General features: G+C 40.1%; 1 protein-coding gene across 1 annotated transcript in view; it reads right to left on the bottom strand.

Annotated features, from left to right (window-relative positions):
* LOC307255237 (collagen alpha-1(XI) chain-like) overlaps positions 1–23,660 on the bottom strand; it is an 88,313-nt gene that overhangs the window by 15,328 nt on the left and 49,325 nt on the right. The window contains exons 32-49 of the mRNA XM_080033890.1: positions 23,500–23,553; positions 22,477–22,521; positions 22,114–22,167; positions 21,712–21,756; positions 21,372–21,425; positions 21,149–21,202; positions 18,873–18,926; positions 18,281–18,388; positions 17,283–17,372; positions 14,530–14,583; positions 11,421–11,528; positions 10,834–10,941; positions 9,759–9,812; positions 8,911–8,964; positions 5,086–5,193; positions 937–990; positions 257–310; positions 57–110 (exon numbers count right to left, since the gene is read on the bottom strand). Coding sequence (XP_079890016.1) covers positions 57–110; positions 257–310; positions 937–990; positions 5,086–5,193; positions 8,911–8,964; positions 9,759–9,812; positions 10,834–10,941; positions 11,421–11,528; positions 14,530–14,583; positions 17,283–17,372; positions 18,281–18,388; positions 18,873–18,926; positions 21,149–21,202; positions 21,372–21,425; positions 21,712–21,756; positions 22,114–22,167; positions 22,477–22,521; positions 23,500–23,553 — 1,206 coding nt within the window. The remainder of the gene's footprint in view (positions 1–56; positions 111–256; positions 311–936; positions 991–5,085; positions 5,194–8,910; positions 8,965–9,758; positions 9,813–10,833; positions 10,942–11,420; positions 11,529–14,529; positions 14,584–17,282; positions 17,373–18,280; positions 18,389–18,872; positions 18,927–21,148; positions 21,203–21,371; positions 21,426–21,711; positions 21,757–22,113; positions 22,168–22,476; positions 22,522–23,499; positions 23,554–23,660) is intronic.

Below are 23,660 nucleotides of genomic sequence, written 5' to 3'. Positions count from 1 at the left end.
TTATTTAAAGCAAGACATACAAATAGTAATGGAGTAAATAATGTATTGTCTCTTACCTTCTCACCAACGCCTCCCGCTGTACCAATACCACCGGGAGGACCTTGAGAACCCTGTGGATCAATCCCAATAAGGAAAGTTGGGGGATTGTTAGAAATAGCTAGAGTCATTTCAGAAAATTTATGTTTTTTTTTTGACAACTTGAATTTCTGTAAGTATGACGACGTCAGAAAGAAAGTAAAAACACAGTAAAACTTACACTGGCTCCGCCGGGACCCTGAGGACCTCTGGGGCCGGGGGGACCAGGTGGACCCTGTCAGAAAAAATACAAGTTACATTTAGTATAGAGTAGTGTGGATATGGCTGGCATTATATGTTGCAGAAGGAAAACTGTATGACTGCTCTAGCTTGAACTGTAACAACAGAGAGAAGTACATGCAGCTACGTATATATGTATATGTCAACTTTTTTTTCTTCCAAAGATTTAGACTAGAAGATAACAATACCTAATTGTTGAAAAGGTTTGTGGAATATACAACACAGAAATGACATCTGAAACATGTAGAATGCACGTCTGCATCTTTGGTATGATCAGATATGATAAAATCATTTAAATAATAAAAATAATAAATGACAATCAATACAGCATGGGAATATTGCATGCAAAGCAAAAGAAAATGCAAACAAATCCAGCAGAAATATTTGCATCCATACATCTCCCACTCGCTTAAAAAAAAAGAAAAAAACATCTGTCAAGCGGCAGGAGAAGTTGCCAAAGTTTGCCACAAGCCAAAAAAAACTTCTGAATAATCAGCAAAAAAAACTTCCCACCTCACTGGGGTTGTGTTTACGTGAAATCTATAAATGATGAAACGAAATGATGCAACAACAGTGAAAAAGTCACACAATAGAGAATAGAGCTAGAGTATATACACTCACCATCGCTCCAACATCTCCGTTCTCTCCCTTATCACCGGGAGGGCCGGGCAAACCCTGCAAAGAAAAGACAAATGTTCAGATTCAGAACAAAGGGTCATGTGAGGGCAACACCTGAGACAGAAACACTCATTAAAAAAAATCCATAGACGAAAGCATAAATGCATTTTTTTTTTGCAGCTCATTAACAGGTACTTTCAAGACGGTGTGTATTGAGAACAGCAAGCTTTGTTATGGAGAATGCATTAATACAGGCAAGACCCCTTGAAGTGTAAACACACAATTAGTCAAAAAAAGACACCTATTGTAATTAAAGGGGTGTATCGGAAGCTGGTGGTATAATCAGCACTGTGTAAATTACAGGGCGGGAGCTCCATCCATCTACGTCCAAGGGAAAGAGGCAAAACAAAAGGAGGGCAGCGTTTTCTTTTTTGGAATTCAATCATGGTTGACAAAAACAATTTGAAATACACCTTAGGATGGAGTATGTGTGCAACGGAATTGAAAGGAGCTCTCACTTGCTTATTGTGGCCTTATTGTTTATCTCGCATAATTGAAAGTTAGTATTTATTGTGTTGTGTGTCGGGCTCCGGTGCTTGAGGAGCATGAATAAATCAATGTGTGGGCGGAAAGCAGCGGTCGTGATAAGTTTCTGTAAAATGAAAATGACGTGAATTATCGATCATTGTGATCACATACGTGCGGTTTTCAGCCCATTTCGTTGATTAACTGTAACGTTGCAATGGGGCAGAGAAGGCTAATTTATAACAGATTCATAAAGGATTCATGTATAATGTTTTGGGATGTAACGGGCTCTTGATGAATGCCGGGCTTGTTAGGCTTCTTTGTAAAAAACTGGTGTGCTAATGGATTAGAAGCCTGGAAACACACACCACTTACAGTACACACATAAGTGCACACAACTACTCACACATATGAGAGCAACTCAATAAATGATATCAAAAGAAATGGCCTTTCCCTATATCTCCCACACTAGCCTTGAACTATAAAGGAAGACTCTGGTGTAATCATATCTTCTATTTACTCCGCTCTACTACGTGCACATCTTAACCTCTTAATCTGAAGTATTCGTCGGCCCGGCGATGACTCCAATATTCCACTGCAAACAGGCCTCCAAATGATAGAAGCCTTTCAAACCCAATGCTATTCGTTCCCCCACAGTCAGAAATCATTAATGCTACAGATAATTGCATTGAAGAGCTGAGCTTGCAGTGGCTGCTGCCGTCTATTGAAGGGCAGCTTAGCCAAACATAATTAAAGGAGTGGAGATGGAGTGCATTATGCCCCAATTAAAAGCCAATTGCACTTAATAACAACGTTATCTGGCCCTATTGACCGGCATGGCTTTGCTCTAATTCCAGCCTCAGTGCGTCCTTGGATAATTGACTTTGAGATATTCGAAAATGTACCGTATCTAAAGCAAGTTTCTCCAACTTTAGCTCATTGGCTAAACAGAACAAATGTATTGCTGTTTTTGCTTTTTTTCCTCATTTCTGTTGCAGTTTTGAGTGAAAGAGAGCTGAATAGAGCAAAATAGAGTAGGGGGATTAGTCATGAAAAACAGAGCCTTAATCTTAGTATTACACCATTATAGGACATTATAGGTTGAATAAAGCAAACTGAGAGTATTCTATATGCTGTTCAGTTAGATCATTTTGCAAACCTTTGCTGAACAGCAGAAATCATGGACAGTAGTGACAGATAAAGAGAAAAGATAAATGACCAGAGATCAATGTGTGCTGAAGTGGAAAATAATAATGAGGGTCATTTAGTGATAAAAGTTCTAAAATTTCACTCCTCTCCTCCACTGCCTTTAATTTGCATAGTTCATGTTTGTGGCGGCAAACACACAACAATTTTAGGTCCAGGACTAATTGTAAGGTCAAAATATTTTATATTTGACAAATCAAACATCTCCATCCTGGTACCAAAAGCACCCTTAAGTGCCGCTTATTTTCTTTATATCATCTAGGAAATAGTACATGCGTATATTTTAGTGTGCTTATTAGGGATGAGCCCGAATCCGAATATGTATTCGGATAAGCACGGATAATGAGTTAGATACGGATACGGATAATTTCCGAATAGTCCCGTTATTATTCGGGGATTTTTTTTATATATTATGCGCCTAATTGACGCAGCGCGTTCCGCCTCAATGACACAACAGGTAGAATGACACTAACAGCTGTTCTGCGGTGGACATGAGAAGACCGGGCGCGTCGTGACCCGCGGTCTCTCTCTTTTTATCCACTGATAAACGCAGCGCGTTCGCCCTTTCCCTTGAATAGAGGGTTCTACCTGTCGCATTCGCTGCCGTTTTTATGTGAGTTTCCTCCGCTGCCGTGGCGGAGAAGAGACGAACCGATGGAATATGCTGCACCCCGAGTCACCGTCAGCCCTTCCCCGATGTATTTACATTCACTAGGCCTACTGCTTAAACTCTTTCAAACACCACAACGTTTCCATCAAACTGATGCTTAGGACCTGTACTTTTTCAGCTGTCAATCAATGCGTATACGGCTAGGCCTACTTCAGGACCTATACAATAAAATCGGAAACTGCAAACTTGACACATTAAAATCACATGTGGCTTTGTGGAAAGGCTAAAATATTATTTAGGGTTTATGAGATTGGTACGTTGATACATATATTGTTCCTAAATCTTAGTTTAGTAAAACAAAAGTAAAAAAGAGGGAGGGGGAGAGATAGAGATAGAGATAAAAAATAATCATGAAATACAGCTGTATTTCCCCCAGTGAAAGGGATACCTTAATTAAGTTAAAAGTAACTTTTTACTAACAGTTAGTAGCCTATGCACAGATTCGGGCTGTTATTTATCAATATTTTAGTTCCCTGAATTTCTTCGTATTCTGAGAACAAAGAAGAGAGAGAGAGAGAGATGAAAAGGTAGAAATATATCTGACTTTTTGACTTATATTTCAACATTACATCAATGCGATGCTTTGAAGGGACAACAATTGCATTGACAATGAATATTAGTTTAGAAAATCAATTTAGGTGTGACTTCCTTTAATGTAGGCTAATGTAAAAGAAACTTCCGGTATACGCCACGCCCACTTCTTGTTGTGTATCCGGATACAGATACAGATACAGATAATTTTGTTGGTTGAACAGATACAGATACAGATACAGATAATGACGTCTCCGCACACCCCTAGTGCTTATTATGAGAGATAATTAATTATTACATGCTACTATATTGATATTGATTCCAATTTCTGTTCAAGAACAGGCTACCACATAAGCTGGTTTACTGTTTGGGCCTGGGACTGAACACTGCAGGGAAGCCGTTTACTGCATGATAATGATGCAGTCAGACTGGAAAACCAATGGCAGACTCCCCATTCAACAACGGCGTGGCACAATGCCAAATGCAAAATGCTAGCAATGGTGATGGATTTTTAGCACCGTCTATGCCAAGGAAAGTCCTTCAGGCGAGAGGGGAAAAAAAGCATTATTTGCCCCGGAGCAATACAAAGTGTTATTAGGGAACCGAGGCTGCATTAATAAATTACGCTCTTTTTTGATGTAGTGTAAATGATGTAAGGAAGGAGGGATGAAATGTTGTCGGTTTGAGGGTTGTGGAGGAAGTCGTTCTGATGTGGCTGGCCTGTGACAGGGAGAGAGCGATGTGCATACCGTCTGGGGCTGGGTTCAACGTGATCTGGTTTGTCGCGTGTCAGAGAATGTGAGAAAGAGACATAAACTAGGGCTAAAATAGTCAAATTCAATATATGATATCATCGTTGGGTTTCTCAAGAGGCTTTTACAAACATCTGATTGAAAAGAAATGTTCATTAAAATGATAAAAACAGCTTTTTTTTGGAACCTTCTGGCCTTGAAGCTGGCATAGTAAAAACACTACAGCTTTTGTCCAAAGGGGCCACTAGAATGAACACAAACTGAAGGTTCCTCGGAGCACCTTTAAATGACAATATCTTGAATTTGGATTGATAATTATGCCTTACTCTTTTTCAGATGCTTACTAACACACATCTAACTCCCCAAATTACATAGTTATAAGGATTTTGTGGATTTGGGTTTACAGGTGCTTTAATGAGTACGGGGTGTATACATAAAGGATGAAGGTTTTGATGTATAGGCTTATACCTGCAGTCCGATGGGTCCTGGAAGTCCGGGGAATCCTCTGGCTCCTTCATCTCCTTTCTGGCCGAACATACCCTGCTGTCCTCTGGGTCCGGCCTCACCGTCGCTGCCCTGTATGGAGGTCAAAGTTTAGTCAATCCAAACATATTTTATACTGATCCCAATTAGCCCCAAGCTTCATCCACAAACACTGGTATCTGTGTGGAATTTCTCCTATGGAATTTATTTATTTAATCCCTTCCAAGGTTATGGAGTGTATCCAAGCTCACATGGTGGATGGTTGGGTCGATGATGCCCATATTCAAACACAGACAGTTTTCACAATGCCTTTCCTGAAGGTCATTCTATTATTGACCTTTTATCCATCTATCCATCAATTCTCTCAGCACCCATTTTTCTTTCTTACTGGTCCTGGGTCAGGGAAAGAGGGCTGTATAGCTTTTCCCAGCATGCATTGGACTCGACTGGTCTATCTCAGGGCTGATGCAGTGAATAACCAGACATTTGAACTTATGCCATTTGGAATTTAGATTAAACTGGCAAATCCTTTTAATGCGAGACACTGCAGGCAGAAACATCTTTTTTTCCAGCAAAGGTCAAATTTTCAATGTTTTTATTTAGCTTCCATGTCATGTATTTTTTTTCATGCTAGTAAAAATAAAAGGTCAAGAACCTACATTTAGGTGTTTATTTTACTAATCCTTGTCTGTGTGCGTTTGTTTATTTCTGACATACAACCATCTTACACAGCCATTATCTCAACATAAGTTTTTTCCAATACTCTGAACCAAAAATCTCAACTTCTTAATCACTTAAATCAACTAAGCTTTCCATTATCATTCTTAGCATTATTCTGAAGGTCATTGCAGAAGTAAATAAAAAGGCAGTATTCGAAATCTGTTCTGTAAAAACTTTGGACACTAATATGTTGTAAAAATGAAAACAAGGTTTTAACTCTGGTTTTGAAATATGTATTGAATTTTTTTTTAAAAACTTGAATGTAAGTTATCAACTGGCAAAGTTTCACGGTGATAACTACAAGTAAAGTTAAAAACCCTATTCACCTGCAGTGTCTCGCCTTAAGCGGAGTAAGCCTATCTAAACGAGGAAACTGCCAACTCCAAATAATAATGGACAAGGGGTGAGGCAACAGTTCTAGCCTGTTGTCCACTGTGCTGGGGGGTTACCCGGGGAGACAGCAGCCGGCTTACCAAAGCTGCCGATGAGGGTATGCAACAGGATACAGGGCAGTATTAGCCACGGGATTATAGTAAGGAGGGTGTATGAAAGATGCTGACTCCATCTGTCTATCAGAGGTGGGGCTACAGAGGATAGGAAAGGGGAGAGGAGTGAAGTGCTGACAAACTGGGAATTTTCAGTTCAAACGCATGTCAGCACTTGAAAGTGCTCGTGGAGCTTTCGCTGAGCCCTGGGACATGTAGACAGCCTCAGGCACCGCTACTGAATGCAAAACACTTTCCAAATAAATGTTTGGGTGATTACAGGTAGCGTGAGTACAGCTTTGAACCTATAAGAGTCGTAGGCAAAGCTGACTAAAGTGGGCTGTAAAACTTATAAGAAAAAGTCACACATCTTAAGGCCACAACAGCTCCACAGGGGGATGGGCATCATAAATGTGTGTGGCTCTAGAGTGCTTGTACCTAAAGGGCGCATCATTTGTATATTTTGTTGATGCAATCCTTGTCAATGGAACAGCACAGTTCCACCTTTATTGATGGAATTGGATGGAACCGCCAGAACAACATGGAGAAAGTATAGAACAGCTACCTTTACTTACAATTCAAGATTGGTTTGGGTAGCTTCGCTTGTTTGTCATTATACGTGAAATGTTTTCCAACAGTGGCAATTATCAAGAATTGTTGTGAGAATAGGGTGTAAAGAAGGTTTGGACATAAAGTTAAAGTTACATTATTTCCACACAATTTATGTGTGTATTGGCTATTTGGGGATTTTTCTTTTGCCTGTTGTTATTTTAGAAACAAACTTTTAAATCACACAATTGTTTCCTCCCTCCAAGTGACATTTCGAAAGTTGCTGTTGTGTAACATTTATATCTTCTATGGGGCGGCAGTGGCGTAGTGGGTAGGGAGATTGCCTCTGGAGTGCAGGGTCAGAGGTTCAATTCCCCGCCTACCCGCCACATGTCGAAGTGTCCCTGGGCAAGACACTGAACCCCAAATTGCTCCCGATGGTTCAGAGAGCGCCTTCCATGGCAGCTACTGCCATCGGTATATGAGTGTTTGTATGAATGGGTGAATGTGGTAAGAAATGTAAAGCGCTTTGGGGCTGAGAAAATCGGCTAGAAAGCGCTATATAAGTAAAGTCCATTTATTAGATTACTGTTAGCTAAGGACAAAAACACAATGTGAAAAACTGTTTGCCACAGAATGATGAAGATAAATAGTGCTAAGACACGGAGCGTTTCATTCCAACCGCTTGACCTTAGTCGCATCTTAAAGACAATACTAGCGACTGAGCTGCTGTATACCTCATTAAGCCTTAGCTGCACAAAAGAAAATTGGATCATTCATTTTCCCTACAAACAGCAAGAATGATTCCTCGATTGAGAGCTTAGGAAGACAGTTTGCTCCAAATTGATGACAGTATTAGGACATTGCAATAATAAAACGTAAGGCCAGGTAGAGAGCTGAAACTACACAGCATGAGTCAGGTTTCAGTTATGAAAAACATGAATACACATGAGCAGGGTGACTCAACACCGAGACAAACAACTGTTAAATAATTTGTTATTCGGCTCCGGTGCACTACCTGCTAGCGGCAATCTGTCTCACCAGTTCCATTGTAGCCCCCGCAGAGCCCTGCAGATGCCGAATTTGTTGCTCGAATGGTTGTTAAGGCCTGATAATTTACAGCAATGAGCTGTTAGTTGCCCCCGGGCCGTCAGCTATTATAGAAGCTAGGGCCGTCCCTGTTGTGTTAATGAGAAAGGGTGTTCTGCAGCATAAGAAAGGCAGTATTTTCAGCCAAACCTGGTGCAATCCGAGGTCGTATATGGAAATGAGTGAAGGGTTGGTCAACCACTGTGATTCGCGAGACTGTTAAGTAACTAGAAGGTCAGAAGTTTAATCCTACATATGAATTTGTAGAAAAAAGGCAATGCTAATTCAAAACCGCAAGTTAATTAATGTCTGGGTGCTTAGAACAAACTAAAAAGGAAAAGCTGTTAACAACTGGGATGACAAAACTCTTTGTGGTAATATTACATTGCCTCAAGTAAAAGTCGGGATTAAAAGACAGTTGTAGCATTACAGTGATAATAGGATGGGGATTCTTAAATGAATGGGAACTGCAGCCAAAGGTTTTTAGGGCTGCAGAGAGGACAATACTGCTTGCATAATGTATCCTCGACCTGGCTGGAACAGGACTTAATGTCTGCTCAGCTAGGGAATAAAACATTGTTTTTTAAATCAGGCAACCTTATTGTGACAGCGGTCTCCAACTGTGCACGGTAAGGAGCCGAATGTCCAGTTTTCCAATGTTTCTTAATAACTAATTTATCTGATAAGCTTGTGCAACCACTAGAATAACAACAGGAGGACACAAAGTACTTCAAAAACTAAAAAATTCGATTAAAATTCAGTATCTGCCAAGAGCAGTTTGGAAACCGTTTTGAAAAGAGGTAAAATTATATTTAGAGGTGAGGTTGTTGCGCCATGGTTACCAAGTCGTGCGCTGTTCTCTATTTAATTTGATGTTGTATGCCTGTTGATGGTATCCAATAAGAAAAGAGAGTGCAAAATAATATTTCACAGGTTAAAAAGTCAACATAAGACAAGAAATACTTACAGCGGGGCCAGGAGCTCCAACCACACCCTGAAGACCGCTTGGACCAGGTGGGCCCTAAACATACAGGGGACAAAATACATTAGTTTTTTTTCTCCAACTCATGCTGGGGTCCATAATCAAATAAAAATACATACACACAGGATTGACAGTTCTTGAACTTGAGGCAGTAAACTAACAAGGTCATTAACATTTAACTTTGCACCGACAATAACATTTCATAAGCACCATACATATAGAAAACAAGTAGTAAAGCAATTAGAGAAATGTATTCTCTATTTGCAGCCCCACAATATAAACAGTTCCATTCACACTAGAGAACAAAACAGTTCATGAAAACAATTGTACGCAAAAGCTGATTATCCTCATACATATATACCGTGTCCCTGAAGGAATTCATATAAGCATTTTCTTTAAGCAGGGGAAACATATTGTAATATTGCATTCATTTCAAGTGACGCTTGTGATGGCTAAAACCAAAAGAGGACAGAGCACACTCTTATTATCTTTTATTGGAAACAATGGAACCATTTAGGAAACATATATTATATTATTACATATATAATATTTTATAGGCTGAGAAACTGTCTGGGGCAAAATAGCCAAAGATGAGTCATTGCCAAGTAACCTGCGTCTATTTCTTTTTTTAACATTAAACACACACAATGTTTATTCAGCTCATATGAGACGTCATCAGCTAAGGTTAGTATTTTTTTGCTCAACTTGTATGGGTGATCATTTGAAAACTCATTGCCTTATATGTAACATAATTGTATTCAAGTAATAAAGAGAGAGAGAGAGAGAGAGAGAGAGAGAGAGAGAGAGAGACATGTCATTGGTAAAGTACTCACAAGTTCACCCTTGTCTCCTTTGCCTCCCTTCTGTCCGGGCCCGCCGACTTCTCCCTGTGGTGCAGTAACAAACAACAGCAGAGTTCACACATCGCGTCTCTCCATCTCCATCTCTAAATGCCTCTCGTCTCCCCGTGTTTAGTCAAAGTCCAATATCTTAAAGTGTCACCTTTATCACGATGGAAGCAGTAAATATTTCTCCAGAGATTCTAATTTGATTGGCCCCGCAAAGACCTTGGGCGAAGTGTTTGCAATTAATTGATTGGCTCCCCGTCTAACCCCATTGGCACGTTGATTGACAAAACGGTGTGATGGGAAGACGTGACTCGCAGCGGAGGGGCGCCGTTGGTTACAAATGTACAAAAGTTTGCTTACTAGATCCGTGGTGGTTTTCAGTCAGTGTATAAATTGTGTGTGGACCGGTGGTAATTTGCTGGCCCTCAGGGGTATGTGAAAATCTATTGGTTATTCCAGTACGTGAATGATTTTTTTGTGTTTGTGTTGCAGAATGATTTAATGCTTCAAGCGTGTGCCAATTTTCTTGACTATACGCAACGATACTTAAAAAGGTTTTCTGTCATTGAAGGCTTGGGGCTAAACAGAGACAGACAAAAGAATGTGTTCATCTGAATGATGTGTGTTAAATGCGGTTTCTTCTGTAGCCCTGCATATTAAAACAAGCATGTTGGTATGACATTTGAATACATGATTACTGTGGCATTAGGTGCCAAAGGTGTGTCAATGCAACAACAGATGGAAAAACAGTATAAACATATGCCAAAATGTGCGTATGACATCCTCACATTTCTTGAAAAAAAAAATTACGAAATTGAAAGTTGTAGATCTATGTTGTATCTTTGATGTAATTATTGTATAGTTTGTGTCACGGAAAGCAATGTATTGTAACTTTATTGTGTGTTTGATGGTTACAGATGAAAAAAACTCTGATGATGTCTAAATGTGTTATACCTTTCACCAAGTGTAGTATGTGCTTTGTTTTTGGGCATTACTCACTCTCTGTTGATATTTAAATACAGTTACTGTATATTCTAGTGTATGACATCATTTACTGCACCTTGTCTCCGTCCTCTCCGGGGGGACCCTGAGGACCGGCGGGACCGGGCAGACCAACGGGACCTTGGATGCCATCGCGACCAGCAGGACCGACTGGACCTTTCTCTCCCTGAAACACACACACACATCCAGCACACAGTCTTTAGCTTTAGCAGCCTTCAGAGTATGGAGGTGCACTATGTAACTTTTGGCTGTGCCAGAGAAGTGAACATTTTCTAAGGTTAATTCTAATGTGAAAAAAAGAAAACTTTCCTCAAAAGAAAAATTGGATCCCTGGAACACCATTTTTGAAGTTAGAAAGCTACTGTTTTATAACGTTATAAAGTTACTGTTTCACTTTTGTTGTTGTTCACAACAGCAGGGCCTACCGTTTTAATCACATACATATTCTAGTCTTACGTTTGGTTCCAGGTGCCTAAAAATAATTTGGTTTAGATATATGATGATATAATTATTCAATACTAAGAATTACATATGTCTTGTAAACTAACTGCTGGCACTGCGAATGTAAACCCATTCCCCTCTCTTGAAACTGCATAGTGCACCTTTAAAGAAGCGCTGGACTGAATGAGCCAGATATATACTCACAGGTCCTCCCTTCTCTCCAGCGGGGCCCGGTGGTCCCTGGGGGCCGTTACGTCCTGTCAGACCAATGGGACCTCCGGGGCCGGCAGCACCTCTCTCTCCAGGAGAACCCTGTCACCCAAAAGAACAATTACCCATCAGTCATTGCTGCTGCAGTAAGTGTGTGTGTGTGTGTGTGTGTGTGTGTGTGTGTGTGTGTGTGTGTGTGTGTGTGTGTTAACTAGAAAAGCCTATGCAGAAAGCGTGCTCGGGTTTAACTTGAAGCATGGAAACTCTGTCTTCTTTGGTGAGGCTGTTCTAATTACGGAAACATGTTTTTTCGACACACTGTAACGTGAAGTGTGCTTAATATATTTGAATGCATAAGCCTTAATTATTCCCATTTGTTTTTCAATTTTCATCAAAACAAAAAAAAAACAGATTAAAAAGAAATAACTTCCCTCTACACGAGAACACCATTCACTGAGGTGTAGAGTAAATGTGGTCCACATAAAAATATGTTGAATAATCTCTTCTTATTTAATTACATTTTTCGTATTGTATTGCTCTAGGGAGCTGTAACAACAGTGATAATGTAACCCGCCACTGAACTTAACTATATTGACCCTGCAATCAGCCTGGAAGCTTTATTGGGATGAACCAACTCTTATCTAGCCGAGAGGATTCGGCTGCTTACTGAAGGTTTTGCCATTCTCCCCCACATCAGCATGTCTTATTGCCCTGCTCTGCTCTGCACTAGGCCCAGGTGGGTGCTCACCACAGTGTATGTGTGTGAGCCAGATCACATAAACTGTGACTACATCTTTGATCAGTGGGTCATTACGGCATGCTGCTGCCCATGGGAGGGTCTCAGAGGCTGCTTTCAGATAAAACATGCGCGTGTGTACAAGCCAACCATTCTCCCTAGTGTACATCAACATAAACACACATATACACACACACACAAACACACACACACACACACACACAGTCGTTTAGCCGCTGAAGTGAGTTGCCAATTGGCACTCATATGCTCACACTCACGCACATGCACAGACACAGTCACACAGACACAGACACACACACACACACACACACACACACACACACACACACACACACACACACACACACACACACACACACACACACACACACACACACACACACACACACAGACACACAGACACAAACAAAGACAGCTCCAAACTCTCATCAACAGCCTACCAAACCTGTTCACCAGGACACACATACAATCGCACTCACATTCACACACACTTTCGAAAAACAGAATCACAGACAAGTTACTTTGCCTTGCATAACTTCCCCTTCTTTCGTTCTTCTTCCCTCCCTCTCAGTTTCCCCATGTCTTTCTCCCACTCTTTTGATTCTCCCGTAAGAAATCAAAACTCATCATCCAAGGTTTGTGACTCAACTTGTCGCATTCATCTTTTCGGCTCTTTTTTTCTCTCGCAATGTTTCTGGGTTTCTTGCTCTGTGTCTTTCAAACCCACTCACACACACACACACACAAACACACAAAGACACAACCCTCTGAAAAGTCTAGGAATCGCAACACACACAAAGCACTCGCAGACTTTCCCCTATGCGCCTCTAACTCTGGCAGGAAATCGATGGAGGAAAATATCAGATCTCTCTGGCGTGTGCGTGGGCATTGCACGCCATCCTCCTCTTTTTTTCAAGGAGTTTTTCAAACACAACCAATAGAGTCTATCACGTGGATGCAGCCAATGGCTCACTTTCAAGACAATTTAAGAAAAACTTCTCATGTAGTGGTGGGAGTGGAGGACGCCCCCCCCTCTCTCTTCTCTCTTTCATCATCTATTCATGCGTGCTTTGCATATCCGCTGTCATCTAATCTGCCGTTGCCATGTCGCTGGTGAGCAGGGGGCAATTATAGGGGAGCTGCCGTTTAACGCTTGAACAAAATGTCAGACAGTTCAAAGCTTCCTGTCAGTCAGCCCTCTGTACAAGATTCACCATCGGAAAGCTCCCAGGGCTTTTCATTGCATATATATCACAAAAACTAAAGGGGCCAAGAGACAAAGGCATTTATTTATGGTTTTCCCTGCCTCTCCTGCTTCTTAATCAGGACCCTTGACTATGTGAAAGCAAAGTATACGAATGCAGCTGAGAGGACGTCCTTCACTGTGATTAAAGGCGGAGTCAGCGATTCGGGAGAATGCTTGTTGTCAAAATCCCTTATTGTCGTAATCAGTGAATATCTCCTCAAAAACCTGATACCTGTCCGTATCGTTTTTTTTTTTTGGGTGTTAATACACAGCCTAGGCTCTGTGTGTAAACAAAGGGAATGTAAACATAGGGAGTCCACAGGCTGTGCATTTACACTGGACACACAGTAAGGACTGGTAGCAGTTTGTGAGGAAATATTCACTGATTTTGACAAGTTATTTTGACAACAAGCATTCTCCATAGTGCTACCACAGTCACTATAGAAACATGAGAGGAAACCATCTCCGACCACTGAAGTTACTGGGATGAAACCAGCTGTCGTTCAATTGGGCAATCAAGCAATGATTGGACCACACTTCACAATGATGTTGCAATGGGCACTCTTTTTAGTTTCATACCTAAGACGTTGGTAAAAGCACTATAAATCAAACAACAGCCGCCTTTAGTCAAAACCTTATAAGACCATTTGCATATTTGACTGCTAAATATGTATCCTTATGAATCTGAAAAGCTATCTTTTCCTGAGCAATTAATATGAGAGATAATAGTACAGGTTTGAAAAAGTAATGTTTGTGAGATCATAGACAAATAAGGCTTCACACAACATAATACAGTTTAAGATCCAAGCTGAGGGCTATCCATTTTATAGCAAAGAAACTTATATAAGATAAATTGTGTTAAGTAATTAACTGGACTGACTAAAATAACATTTTAAATGCAACGTCATACGGAACAACATCTTTTTAACTGTCGAGGCCCCCCTACAATCCTCTCCACTGCAATTTACATCGCACCTGCTTCTTAATGGACAGAAAGGAACTGCACCCAGAATGTGCATTCCCCAAAAAAGCTCTAGTCACTTTTCACTGCACTCACTGTGGCAGTATATAAGAGGTAACCATAGTAACAGTGTACTTACGATGGGGCCAGGGGGACCCTGAGGCCCTTCTCCTCCCTTCAAGCCACCTGGACCCTGAAAGCAGAGGACAGAAAAAGGTTAGATCTTGTTCACTGCGGGCCGCCGCTCTATGCCATTCAAAGAGCTGTAATCACAGCGGTCAAATGAGCATTTAAATGTTATTTGGGGTGTGTATGTGTGTGTGTGTGTGTGTGTGGACTTCCGTATGTTTGTACTGTTTATGTGGGTATGTGCGTGTGTCTGTGCTTATGGAGGACGGCAGAAATCTCAAGGTAACCCTAACCCTAACCCTAACCCCTAACCCCTAACCCTAACCCTAACCTAATCTCGAAAACCTGAGCTCTTGAAATCAAAACTACCACTGTGGAGATAACATAGGGTTAATGAGGAATTATTATACATTTTTGGGGAAAATTGGGTGAACCTACCCCTTAAAGCAAGCAGGCTATACCAGTTGCATTTTTTGAATGAGTTTGGTAGGCAGGAGTTCAGTCGTTTTTTGTACCCAAAACATTTAAATACAATAATAATATTTTATTGACACGGCATTAAAAAAAAGCTCATAAAGGAATTTGCAAGGCTTCAAAACATTTACTTTGGCTGCAGTTCAATTGGCTATCACTTAAACAATTATGACACTGCTTATATGTGGGCATATTTACCGGTATTTATGTGACTAATGCAAAAGGGGACATTAAATGAGTTTCAGAAGAAATTAAAAGGAGAGGGGATAACAAGTGTTTTGAATTTCAGGTTATAGTCAGTCCCTCTGTTGCTGGAGCCTTTTCATCTCCTTTAGATCCCTTGGGCCCTGTGTGTATGGCAATGCCTGTGCTGCTGAATCATAGCACAGAGAGGATGAGATTGCGTTCACCAGAGGCACTAAAGAGTTTCATTATAATAACTAATTTAGAGGGGCCGACAGAGCCAGGGAGGGGGCGGTCGCTGCCAACTTCCTACGCTTCCACTTTTCACCACGGTGCATTAAAGGGCTGGAAGGAGCATTCTTTTGCTGGACACACAAAATGTTATTTATTGGCTTGTATATTGCTACTGTGCCTTTACCTCAAGACTGAGAGATGGGATGAAGACTGTGTGTGCGTGTGTGTGTGTGTGTGTGTGTGTGTGTGTGTGTGTGTGTGTGTGTGTGTGTGTGTGTGTGTGTGTGTGTGTAATATCTTCCTGCTTATTCAAAAGAAAATAAACTTTAAGTGTGTGCTAGGACAACGTGGGTGTGTTTGTACCTGCACTCTCAAGGCAAACATAAGAAAATAACCTTTATCTTCTTGCACTACAACAGGTGCACACGCTTATGTGTGTTTGTGTTTGTGTCTGTGTGAGACCAGACGGGATCACTTAATGAAAGGTGTGGGAGGCTGTATTTGCACGTATGTGTGTGTGTGTATGTGTGTGTGTGTGTGTGTGTGTGTGTGTGTGTGTGTGTGTGTGTGTGTGTGTTTGTGTGTGTTTGCGTGTGTGTGTGTGTGTGTGTGTGTGTGTGTGTGTGTGTGTGTGTATGTTTGTGTGTGTCTGTGTGTGTGTTCATTGCAGTTATGAAGAGACAGCCATTCCCTGTACACATGGGGCAAACATAACTGTTGTAATAAGTCTGGCCAGTTGAGGCCGTGTGCTCTTTTAATGGTCGGCCTTGAGATGAGCTTCAGCCTCAGTCTGTCTGTCTGATCCTCAGTCAGCCTCTAACTGCCACACACTTTTACCTTGAACTTTTTTATTGTATTGAAAATACATTTGAGTTGTTCACTGGCTAGCTTGCATGCGATGTACCCACAAAGTTATGAGTTCAGAAGGGATCAGAATCAGAGGGATTTGACTCTCTCCATGACCGAATACTAAAGAAGATTTTTTTAATAGAAAAGTATCTGCAATTACAGATGCGTTAAATGTGAGACACTGCAGGCTATGATGTTTTTTCAAGCGCTTGTCAATTCTGAGATTTTTCTGCAACTTTGCTTCCTACCAGGTCTTCTTTCATTCTAGTGTAAATAAAAAGTCCAAAATGTAAATGTAGGTGTATATTTATTTTACTGTCTGTCTGTACAGTATATTTCTCCTATACAACCATCTTCAATGGCCATTATTATTAGTTTGTTTCACTACTACTGTAAATCTCAACTTCTAAAGCACTTACATCAACTACTGTAAGTTTTCCATAATCATTATTTGCACTATTCTAGAGGTCAAAGAATAATTTGATAACATGTTAAATGCTTTATTTATGATACGTTTTGTTCAATGAGTTTTTAAGAATCTGAAAAAGTTTGGTAACGTTTCATGATTATATCTATAATATTTTGTTTACCCTATTCACCTGCAGTGTCTAGCCCTAAAATACATTGCCAAAGCCACATTGACAACAGACTACATCTTACCTGAACCTTGCTGAGAATGATTAATAAAGATAAAATATGTCAATAATGCTCGGTACTCACTCCCTACCCCTTCACACTCTGTTTGGAGGGCCAAGGGGTAGGGGTAGGGGTGAACATGAGAAATGGGATTGGCCCTAACACTGTTATGTAAGCCACTTCTGCACATTTCAGTTGAGGTTTACTGGCCAAGCCTGGCATTTGGTTTAACAGCTGGTATAATTAGACTTGGTAATTGGGGAGTTTGGAGCTAAATTTGACTGATTGTGTTTCTAGGGATGTGGGCTGACATACTTCTATGGATATCTTTTTAGCATGTAGTGTTGTGGGTGAATGGTTGGTGTGTGTGTGTGTGTGTGTGTTTACCATGGCGCCTGGAAGACCTCTTGTCCCTTGGAAACCCCTCAGGCCAGCAGGTCCGGGTTTACCACTGATACCAACACCACCTGGATCACCCTACACAGACAGACAGACAGACACAAAATGGCACCCACTTAACTCAATGGCCAGGTAGAGGTAGTCATTAGACAACCAATTGCTTTGGGTGAAAACAATGAGCAGAGCAGAATATGTGTGAAAATGGCCCAGGGAAAGTCAAGAGAAAAACAATTCCAAGTGATTGATCTGTTTGATAAAAGCTTAAATTATACCGTATTACTTTGTGTGAACAACAAGCCAATAATTAACGAAGCGAAAGGCAAAACAGAGGAGATGTGCCCAATTTGTAACAAACAAATCATCACAAGAAGATGATGACTAGAATACACTAGATATTTTAACAAAGGAATTTGTTGTGCCGTATTTGTGTTCACTGAAATGCACTTAGATTTGTAATTGTTTCTTTGAACAACTCACATCAAAGTAAGAACTTGCTCTTTTTCAAGCACTAAAGATTAATACCGTTTATTTCATTTGTACGAAAACAGCCCTTTTTTTAACTAATGGGACCAAAAGATTAAACAATTAATACATTTTTGTTGAAGAACTGAACAGGGGGTTTGAACACTGAGTCTTCATCTGTCTTGCATACAGCTTTAGCCATAACAAAGCGATTATACACTTATTAAGACATTCTCATGAATATTCTATTCTATTTCTACCGAGAGCCAATTCTCTTTACACACTGCACCTTTCATTTGTTACATTAATATGCAATCGGTGCCTTCAGGAGTTGGAATAAAGAGGAGGAAAAAAAGAAACAATTACAGATATCCTCCAAAGACAAAAACAAAGACTCCGGCAACTAAATACTACTGTGCTGGTACACTAACGCAGGAGTGTTTAATAGTCAAAACTCTTCACATAGTACACATATAATCTACTTATGACTGCTTCATTAATACACACTAAACATGTCCGCTTACCTTTCCACCCTCTTTTCCAGCAGCACCGGGCAGACCTTGCTCACCGGGTGGCCCAGGGGAGCCGGGGTGTCCTCGCTCTCCGCTGGGTCCCGTCTCTCCGGTAGGTCCCTGTCAAGGACAAAACGGAGACATATTAAAGTCAATGTGCTATTGAAATGTGTCCTAAAGTAGATATATATATATATATATATATATATATATATATATATATATATATATATATATATATATATATATATATATATATATATATATATATATATATATATATAGTAGATATTGAAGCAGTATTATTACTTGTTTGTATATTCCGAATATCTCAGATTAGATACTAGTAAAAAAAACATCATCATTTGCTTTTTTTTACCAAATATAAATGGAAGTCTTAATGAGATTATATCAATTATTTTCAGCTCATGCTTCATTACGTTCCAACGTCAAGAGATCTCTTTATTTTTTTTTATAATTATTAGATGCATTTTGATTACTTTCTTTGCCTATTGGAATCTTTTTCAGAATTCTTCTCCAACAACACACACACAATAAGTGAGGAGGATCGAATTAAAGGTTGTATCTGTGTGATGTGCTTTACCTGTGGTCCGACTACTCCTCCGGGCCCTGGAGGTCCAGTCTTTCCATTGAAGCCCTGAAGAGGAAAACAGAGACAATGTTGACTGTTGTCAGAGTTTGGGTTAATAGCATTGTGCTGTGTAGTTTGTGCGGTACAGTATACATAGGCAAATATTAAAAAACAAACTACTGTATGTATAATAATTGTTTTTGTGTCTCAATGCAGATAGCAGCCACTTGAAAAAAGTGATTCTGGTTTTCTCCATTTCTTGTTAAGCATAGTAACACTATTTATTATGCAGAGGAATCCACATTCATCCAATTGTACACTGCACAATACATCATCTTTACAACTCATTTGGTCTCTTAATTAAAACCGTAGGAATGACTCTAAAGCAAAAAAAAAGAAGACATTTCACATTCAGAATGCGTCCCTCGTGTCGGGTGCTTTCGTTCCAGTGGTGGAGAAAGAACCCATTTACTGTACTTTAGAGTGTTATGTATCATCAACATTTATTTAGATTATCAGCACTTAAAGTACTCATTTTGCAGCCGAATGACTCTATCCAGAGTGTTATCATATAGGGGAAGGTGGGGTGATTTGTGCAACTTTTTACTCAAAGTGATTTTAAAGTGAGGCCTTGACAGTTATGTCTCCAACTCAAATATGTACATATATTTCAGGATGTTGTGCATCCCTGGCAATAAAAACTTTGGATCTGGAATAAACTGTTTAAGAAATATAGCTTTCGGAAAAAAAGTTGTCTTGTCGCACAAATCACCCCACGTAGTGGGGTGATTTGTGCGTCATTGTGTCACAATGACAAAGTCACCATCATCATCTTTCTGGCCATCTGAACTCTCATCAGTGGTGTCGTTAAGTGGAATTGAGATGTCACTCTCTTCTGAGCTACTGTAGACAATCACTTTCTTTTGGTGACCAGCGTATACAGCCATGCCACTGGCACAACTCTCAGAAATGTACTTTGCACTAGTTGCTCCGTGCTTGTGGAACCAACTGCCACCTGACAAATGTGATTCCCCCTACATTTCTGCCTTTAAATCAAGGCTCAAAACCCATATGTACACCCTGGTGTTTCCTCCCCATTAACCTCTGCACTACTTACTTACCTCTGCACTACTATCTGTGTTTATGTGGATGTATGGGCTTTACGTCTTTTATTTTGGTTATTGTTATTTTACCTTCATTGTTTACCTACTGAATGCACTATGTACAGCACTTTGGACAGTGCAAACTGTCATAAATGTGCTTTTATAAATACATTTTACTTACTTACTTACTTATAACTCACCCAGGCCCTTGCGCACAAATCACCCCATCCCCAGAATTTTGGATAATAGGCATGATGCAGCAATTTAGGGTTGACATTGTGCTAACTATATAGACTCAAAGTGTAGCATACCAAAGCACTAAAACATGTGTCAAATGTTTTCAAACGTGTCTATAATTGTTCAGACACAATAATCAAAAAACCTTGATCATGGAAATTTTACTTTGAAAGGCAAAACACAGTTTTTTGAGCTTAAATGTGCTTATATCTTATTCCTTGTGTCTCCCTTCTTTACAGGATGAGTCAAATGGATGGCTCTTCTTAAATATGTGGTCACATTTCCAATTTCTTCCACGGTTTTCTAGAAACAAGGGGTTTTGCAACTTCCAAAATGCACAAATCACCCCACCTTCCCCTAAATGATAGATATAGATTAAATTATTTATTGAATTATTTAGACTTTTATTGTATCTGGTCAAAGAGGAGCAACTTGTAACCAGTGCATATACTGCTGGGTAGATGAATCTATAGCAATGTATCATGTTTCACTTTTTGATTTTATATCATTGTAAATCATTTCACCCCTCAATTGGTCTCTCGAGGATAAATAAAAGTTAAATGAAATGAAAATGAAAATATTATGTATATAGCTATATGTAATATGTAAAAAAAATAATGTAGGAAGTAGCTAGTAGCTAAAGCTTTTAAATATTTGTGTTGCTTGTGTTGAAATTTTTGGAGTCAAAAAGTCCTCATACATTAGCAAGCTCAACCAACTTCAATAAAAAAACTAAAAATATGAAATAAAATGCTTGTATACAGTATGTCTGCTATTATATCTACAACTACAGCATCTATAGCAGAGAGTATAACACTGCTTTATTTTTTCGTGCAACCTTTGTTAAAGTGAAAGACTGGAGATTGGGGATTGAGTAGGCTCTGGTGTGTGATGTTCAGAGTAACATGGCACCAAACGATGCATTCATGAACAAATCTTCCCACTCACTGTCTCTCCTCTCTGTCCGGGGTGACCTGGCAGTCCGTCTTTTCCGGCCGGGCCCTGGAGGTGACACAGGTAGACAGTTCATCAAAAAACCCAAGACAGCAGCACGTCTTTAAGTGTGTATTAATATTTGACGAGCTTATATGAAACGTGTCAACATGGACTGTGGTGTATGTGTGGACAGTGATAACTCCCATAGAGAGTGTGACTGCCTGCAGCTTCTTACATTGGGTCCTTTAGGTCCTGGGAAACCGACTGGTCCCTGTGGTCCTTGAGGTCCCTTTGATAAAGAGATGATTAAAGTAGTTAGTAGAGAGAAGAATGGATAAGGAATACAACAGAACTTTAAATAGTTAGTGGCTAATGGTTTAAGTGGCTTAATCCAGCTTTCTTGACATGATTACTGGGAAATGTTGTTGGAAATGTTTAATTTTATATCCTTGTTCAGCAGTTTCGGCTTAGAACTCTTTAGGTAAATTAAATATATATGTATAATTGTTCATTTCAAGTTGATAATGACAAGCAACGTCACACAACATTTTCTTAACAACAAAACTGATTCTCACCCTCTCTCCAGGTGGGCCAGAAGGTCCATCATTTCCTGAGGTGCCCTGAGGAAAGATAGAAAAGGCACAGAGAAAAGTTGTCAACTTTGTCAAAACTGTCAAAGCATGGAGTGTGAATTGTTACTATTTATGCAAAGCACAGACACATCCAGACACAGCTAAATTGTATTTCAATAGGAGTTGTCACTCAAGAACTTGGTTCATGACTGAGGCATATATTTGTTTCTTATTCATTTACACGTGTAAGCCATTTAACAAGGCATCATTTTTTAAAGCAGGTACATGTTCAAACTTCTGAATGTTTTCATTTGATCACTTTCATTAACTTTATGTTTTTCATCTTAAGCAAGTGGACACATTTTCCATCAGCATTATGAATTGTAAAATGGCCCTGGATCTTACCTTTGCACCTGGCTTTCCTGTTGGTCCTCTAGCACCACGGCCGCCACGTGGACCCTATACACACAGTAAATAAAGCAATACAGCAGTTGAAAGCAAAATGAATAGCTTATTTTTTTTTTCAATGTTAGATAACATAACAGCGCAATTAAAACCAACACAGAAAGAGTATAAAGTTCAGGTAAACAATGTCAAGTGCCTTCCATGACCATCTCTATGATTCCCCTGCCAGTGTATATCTCCTTTAAAAGTTGAAAAATTAAATAAAAATGAAGCCCATAAACAACTACACAATGGAGGAGATTTTTCATTTCAACACAATAAAACATTAATGTGAAGGTGCAGGGCTGAGTGGGCATTGCCTACCGTTGGGCCGCGTTGTCCTCTGGGGCCTGATTTGCCGGCGATTCCCTGAGAAAGAAAAAAAAGAACAACAAAAAAAGAAAACTTTTTAGATTCAGGACCAAAATCATTTCCTTCCATCATCAGCTGGTGCAAAATGCCTTTTCCCCGTCTCCTTTGAGAAGTTTGAGCTAAAGCAATTCAATAATAACAAACACCGTCAAACAACCGGACAGACAAGAATGCTCAGGGGGGTTTGAGTGAGGGATGAAATAATACCATTCCGAGCATCTTTGGACACAAATAAAATAAAAATCAAATTACTGTCGTAAGTGGCTATACCCATAGGCACTTGACAGCTTGAACTACCTGTCAGACTCGTAACCACGCCAGCGGCCCGGGGCGTCTGCCTCTCAACGTCTGTCTGAGAGCAAAGACAAAAAAAAATACTCCCCTCCCCACCTATTCAGAAACCCTCCACCTCAACCCCCTTCATCTGTTGCTCTGTTCAACTGGGCCCATTCTACACATACACAGCTGAAAACAGTTGTTCCAAGTCTTCCCTGGTGTGTTTGCTAAATACTAAATACACAACAAAGCCAAAAGTATGTGAACTAGGGGGCGCCCTAAGCTCAGTTGGTAGGGCGTCCCCCCCATGGGCCTCGGCCAGCAGCGGACCGGGGTTTGATTCCAGCCCGCGGTCGTTCTCTGCATGTCACTCCCCTCTCTGCCCCATTTCAACTCTGTCTCTACACTATCAATAAAGCATAACAATGCCAAAAAATATCTTTAAAAAAAAAAGTATGTGAACTAACTTGCTTTCTCATTCCCTTGTTTACTAATGGTTTGGGCTCAACTCATTAGTCCTAGTTAAGGGAATTCTTAATGCTACAGACTGCACGCAAATGATATTCTAGGCAATGGTGTGTGCCTCCAACGTTGAGTTTTGGAATTTATGAACAACCTTTCTGTGATACAATCTACAATTCTACACAATCTATCTGCTGTCTTTTAATAGAACAAAGAATAATGCATTTTATGGCTCACCCTTGCTCCCTTCTCGCCGTTGCCCCCGGCGATGCCAACGAAGCCATTGGAGCCCTGTTAGAGACAAGTACGGAAGAGGTGGCAGAGAGAGAGAGAAAAAGGAGTGATAGAAAGTGAAAAATACATATTAGTGAATTGGAAGGTATAAAATAACAATACTT

Source organism: Ammodytes marinus, assembly GCF_949987685.1.
Source record: "Ammodytes marinus genome assembly, chromosome: 9".
NCBI classification, from domain to species: Eukaryota; Metazoa; Chordata; class Actinopteri; order Uranoscopiformes; family Ammodytidae; genus Ammodytes; species Ammodytes marinus.
This window is presented reverse-complemented; position numbering and strand designations above follow the sequence as displayed.